This window comes from Diplotaxodon limnothrissa, linkage group LG7 (assembly GCF_057381915.1).
Source record: "Diplotaxodon limnothrissa isolate DT_005_m linkage group LG7, D_limnothrissa_male_GT1.1, whole genome shotgun sequence".
NCBI classification, from domain to species: Eukaryota; Metazoa; Chordata; class Actinopteri; order Cichliformes; family Cichlidae; genus Diplotaxodon; species Diplotaxodon limnothrissa.
Window position 1 is genome coordinate 39860245 of NC_140602.1, and position 5965 is coordinate 39866209.

Sequence of the window (5965 nt, forward strand, 5' to 3'; positions counted from 1 at the left end):
CGTTGTCGTCTTATAAACATGTGGATGGGTGGATAATTCATTGGATGCTATTTCTGTGTACACAAGTTCAGCTATTTTAGTGCGCAGGGGGAAGCCAAATTATGTTCCTGAGGTTGAAGTGGTCTGTCACCCCTTCACAGATCATCACACAATGTATAGCCTAATATTTTCTTAAAGTTGTCCGGATTTGTTGCCACTTAAGCTATGGTTTAAATATATGGTAAAAAATATTCTGTGCCCCCTTCTCTCCACCAGGTGCTGTTGTAAGACATGTTGCTGAAAGTGAAATACCTCAATGTAAAGAAGTACATTAAATTGCACGCAGGATTCACTTATCTAGAATTCATCAGTGAAGGTAAGATAACCTGGCAGAACAAAATTTGTTGCACATGTATCAGTTCATCATGTTTGCATCTCATCTATTTAAAAAACGAATTAAATGTTAACACATTTTATTTTAATGTGTGACATTAAAAACAGTACAGAGCAGTAGGCCTAGGCCTATATTGTTGCTGCAGACTTGTCTAATTTAACCATTTTAAAGACAGGTAAAACAGCTGTTAATAAATATTAGCTAAATAAAAAAGTCAAAATTAGTTTTTAAAAAAAGTTTTTCAGGCGTTTTAGGTGACATTATGCTTATCTTTTTGTAAAGCCAAAACCAAGTTTGGACTTCCGGATGCTGCTGACCTTGATATTTTCGATGAAACTGACACAGCTGTCGAAGAAGACATTTTTCTGGAGTTACTGGAGGCCCAACCAGACCTATGCCTGACAATACGTGAAAAGATTTCAGATGAAGGTAAATGTTATCATAACTTAAATTTTCATAGTATAGCCCACTCAATGTAGAGCCAAGTTCTTTTGCTCTTGATGCAGATGACATTGACCTGTCTTCATGCAATAGACATGACAGTGGACAGGGCTGGGTCATATTTGTATAGAATGTTGTCTGAACATGAACATTGAAATTGTGTTATTAATGGCATAGTGGAGTAGCCTAAAGAAAGTTAACCAAATCATCTCTCCCAAAGATTTTTGTCCTTTAGCTCATTCCACACCATCCTCCTCGGATACATTATCTTCCCTCACGGACACTATATCACTTTCATCAAGTGACAGTGACCTCAGGGAAAAGGGCATTCCTGCAGGCCGCAGTAGATCCAGCAAAGACAGTTCTGCACCAAATGTTTCTGTGTCAGAGGCTGCAAAAGAGGTAATTGAGAACAGAAAATGTCTTTTGTATTTTTGAGTTGACACCATTTATACTGTAGATTGTTATACAAATTGAAATTCAAAACATGGTGGTTCCCAACTTGCCCTGTATGAAAAAATGTTAGTAGAAGTTAGTGCTTCTTGCTAGATATGTCTTTCACCTTTACTGACAAACAAGTTTTTATTGTTATTATTTTCCCTTTTATATGAGCAGATGGTTAAAAATGCCTTGACTAGGAAACCTGGTGGAGAGGAAATTCTTGAAGAATACAATGCCGAAAATTCACTGAGCCACCGCACCCGGCGGCAGCTTGTTAACATATTGGCAAGTGATATGACTGAGAGACATGGGTAAGAGTAATAGTACCTAATAAAAAAGTAAAGATGGGCCATATGGAATATTCTTGTAATGTATACTGCAGTAAAGACACATACTTCTGATTTAACATTGTCAATTGTATTTCCTCTATAGCAGAATTCCCTCCCGTAAGCAAAAGGAGAAATATGCCCTTGGAATAATTACACTCTTTCCCTCATTGAAGGATCCATTTTCTCCAAACGGCTATGTAAGTCATGCAGTGATTGTAAAACAGCACATTATTTAGTTTTCATCATGGAATAATTACATCAGCTAAATGATTTAAAAGAAAAATCTTAATTCCTCTTTCGTAATAACTATTGTCATAAAACTGTATTGAAATTGTGGATGTTGTTTAACATGTATTGCACCTGTTACATGATAATAGTCCTTGGGTTTCTTTTTGCTGAATCTGCAAAGTCTGTAAGATCGCATTTGATGTTTATTTTTCATCTATGTTTAAATGTGACAGGAGCATTTCTACGACGGAGTGAAAGGCACTGGATATGTAGCGTGGCGCCTCAAAACCATGTCCAGGTCTACAACCAAACGGCCAGTGAAGGAAGTCCCAGTGCATCAAGAACAAGGGCCTAAGCGCAGAAGATTAGCAACCACATTGCCTCAGCAACTTGATGGAGATGCCTGCAAGGAGGCCATCTCATTTCTTGTTCACTCTCCTGATGAAGCAAGTGTATTTCAGAAGATGAAAATGACGTTCCAACATCGCCAGGATCTGGTGCATGATCCACAAAGAACTGCAGATGTCTTCAAAACATTTCCACGCTTTTTGGATGTCAAAGGACTAGTAAGTCAAATCACTTGATATTTTCAACTGTTAATCCTTTTTTTTTTGTTTTGCTGATGTGGATGGCAACAGTAAAAGATGTGATCATTGGTCATCCCAGTCAGGCTATATCCCATATTGGTCAAAATCACATTGCAATGTAAACAATGTTGAGCACTGTCTTTATGTCCTGTGTGTATGATGAACAGGTCAATCAAGACTTCCTGCTGCTGTTTGGTGCTGAAACAGCCACCAAGTTGCTTGAGAAGTGGGACATGTCATTCAAGCCAAAGGTTATTAAAGAAGCCAAACAGCTGACTCAGTCAACTGACCTGTGTCGTTTGATAAAAGCTGCTGAGAAACCAACAGAGAGTGATGCAAATGGTAGGCGTCGCACCATGCTTGTTTGATTTTAATAATATTTATTTTTACCTGTCATTTTGAAATTGTTTTATAAATTCAACCATACACAGACTGGGACAGTGACATGGCCTCTCTGCTGCTACTCCTTCAACTTTTGCCACCCACAGCTGGACGAAAGAGGAGAACGAAAATAAGTCAAACTGATGCAGCACACAAAATGGTGCACTTTCACAAGGTAAATATGTTGTCTCACTTTTTAAAATCCTACAAAACACTTTTTCAGTTTTTGCACTTTTTAGTTTTCCTCTCCATGAAGTATGTGTCTTAGTATTTTGTAATAAGTTAGCAAGGCACATAATGTCAAACTGAATGAATGGTTCATACTCAGCAAGTATAAGCTAGGCCTATATGTCAATATCTCATTTGTTTTTAGTCATGCTGCAGCATTGATGAACACTTGCAAGCAAGAGATGGTAAACAACCATACATCCTCGCTGTTGGTCGAACCCAGAACAGCATTGACACCTTCTACATCGCAGTGGACAAACAGCTCATCCCCTGCCAAGCCACCAGCTCACTCAGTGCTTTTGATGAACTTTTCAAATCCCACTACGTGTTCAACTTATCTTACGACGAGTCACTGGTTCATCTCTACAGTTTTGTGCAGACCACCATATTCAACATTGATGCCACCTCAACAGATGAGTCACCACGTGTTCGTGAGTTGCGTGCCAAAATGTTGAATGAGAACCATGTTTAAATGTTTTATCTGTCAAACTCTGCATAGCACCAGTCAGGCTTTGATAAGTCATTTGCGACTAGGTCACAGTTTTTATCCAAGCATCAAATTTAAGTTGGCTTGTTCACAAGATGGTTGCAGCCGTCAGTTCACTACATATTCTCGTTTAAAAAAACATTTAAATAGTGTTCATGATGAAGATTGTTGTCAAAGTGGTGATGCAGAACCCTCAGAGTCATTTCAAGCTGATTTTGACAGATTACAAGATACAGACATAGCAGTTGCAGGAACAAGTGTTACTCAGAGCCTAGAGGTTGGGTGTTCTGAAAACAATGGGTCAGGTCAAAGAATTAAAAAAAAATCTGAAGCAATTTGCACTAAAATTATTGGTAAACTCAATGGTAGTGGTTTGGCAAATAGTTTTGTGTCATCACTTGTTTGTGATTTGGAAGATTTTGCAGATGGACTGCACTGTGAGTTTAAACATAAAGTACTGAACGTTGTGCCAACAGAAAATCCTGTTAGATCTCCAGTGGAAAAATGTCTTGAGACTTTTGACAATCCAGTTGAGAAGTTCGACACTGAAGCTAAAAGAAAGTCATATTTCCGTGAAAAATGGGGAATTGTGGATCCAGTGGAAAAGACTTTAGGAATACGCTATGATACAAGGTTAAATAAAAAATCAGGCACTTATGACCAGGTACCAGTAAAAGACACTTTTGTGTACATTCCAATTTTGGAAACAATCAAATTTATATGTCGCAATTCTTAGATTTGCGAGCTGCTTGCTAAACTATGTGTATCAAAAGAAGACAGATATGAAGACTTTTGTGATGAGAGTTACTATAAGTCTCATCCATTGTTTTCAAAACCACAGACTTCTTTGCAAATTCAGCTTTATTATGATGACTTTGAGACTGCTAATCCACTTGGTTCCAAACGTGGTGTTCACAAAGTTGGTGCAATCTATTTTGTCCTCAGAAATCTGCCTCCAAAGTTAAATTCTGCATTGATGAACATTCATTTGGTTGCATTGTTTCATGCAGAAGATGTGAAAAAATACGGCTTTGATCCTATTTTACAGCCTCTGATTGATGACAAAGTTTTTGGAGAGCCATGGCATTGATTTACCCTTCTCATCTGAAAAGGTCCATGGCACTATATGTCAGATAACTGGGGACAACTTGGGGATGCACTCAATTTCGGGTTTTGTTGAGTCTTTCAGTGGACGTTACTTTTGTCGTTTGTGTTTAATTGCAAAACAGGATGCACAGAGTGTGTATACTGAGGATGATCCAAAGATCATCTTACGAGGGAAAGAACTTTTTGAAATGCACTGCAGTGAGTTGCAATCTGATCCTCAAAAGCTACATGTGTTTAGCTTAAGAAAGAATTCTACACTGAACACTCTTCAATTCTTTCATGTTTGCCAGAACTTTTCCTTGGACATTATGCATGATATTCTCGAAGGGGTAGCACAATATGAGATAAAGTTACTGTTGGAATATCTGTCAGACAATTTTCTGCCGAAACCTGCTCTTTTGTCACGGATCTATGCTTTTGACTATGGCTACTTGGAGAGCAAAAATCGTCCAACAAGGGTGAACTTAGACAGTAGTGGTAATAGTATAGGTCTTAACTCCATTCAGACTCTTTGTCTGATAAGAAACATTCCTTTAATTTTTGGTGATATTGTGCCAGAAGGAAATCAGAACTGGACTATGCTATTGCTATTGTTGCAAATAATTAACATCATATTCTCTCCATCTGTTACACATGGCATGAGTGTGCTTCTAAAACATTTAACAATGGAACATCATGACTTGTTCAAATTGTTGTATCCAGGTAGGAACATGATTCCCAAACACCACTTTATGTTGCACTACCCAACTTGCATCAGAAAAATTGGGCCATTATTGCATGTATGGAGCATGAGAGGTGAGGCTAAACATAGGGTGTTCAAAGACACCCTTAAGAACTTTAAGAACATCACAGTGTCACTTGCCAAAAAACATCAAACATCCATAGCATACAAGTGGGAGACATGTCCTTTAAGCCATGTTGAGTATGGGCCCTTGAAATCATTTGATGTTGATAGTGAGGAAAATAGTGAAATGATCTCCCTAGGCTTGCCTGCTGTTGCAGAAGAGGCTTTCTCTGCTAATTGGGTTAACATTAATGGGACTGAGTACAGAACAGGATTGGTCATTTGTTGTGGTTCTGAACATGAGATGCCGGTGTTTTGCAGAATAAAAACAATAGTTTTGGTCAATAGTCACACCTACTTCATAGTTCAGAAGCTTGTGGTTGAAAATTTCAGTGAACATTGCCATGCTTATAAAGTGTTTGAAACGGATGAAAAAGATGTTGTTAAAGCAGACTGTATTGAAATATACAAGCCCTTTGATTTGCAAAGTGCTTATGGTGATGATGATGGTCTGTACATTACAACGCATCCACTTAACACACTGTTTGCTGCTACAGCTACACATGTTTCTTTTCCAAC

At 38.2% G+C, this 5965-nt stretch overlaps 1 protein-coding gene across 1 annotated transcript; it reads left to right on the forward strand.

Moving 5' to 3' along the window:
* Positions 1 to 270: 270 nt before the first annotated feature.
* LOC146628756 (uncharacterized) lies at positions 271 to 3480 on the forward strand. Its single transcript, XM_085358054.1, has 9 exons — positions 271 to 355; positions 656 to 802; positions 1035 to 1216; positions 1430 to 1566; positions 1688 to 1781; positions 2046 to 2378; positions 2567 to 2741; positions 2831 to 2955; positions 3154 to 3480. Exons 1-9 carry the CDS (start codon positions 271 to 273, stop codon positions 3478 to 3480), a joined length of 1605 nt encoding a protein of 534 aa, XP_085214180.1.
* Positions 3481 to 5965: the final 2485 nt, after the last annotated feature.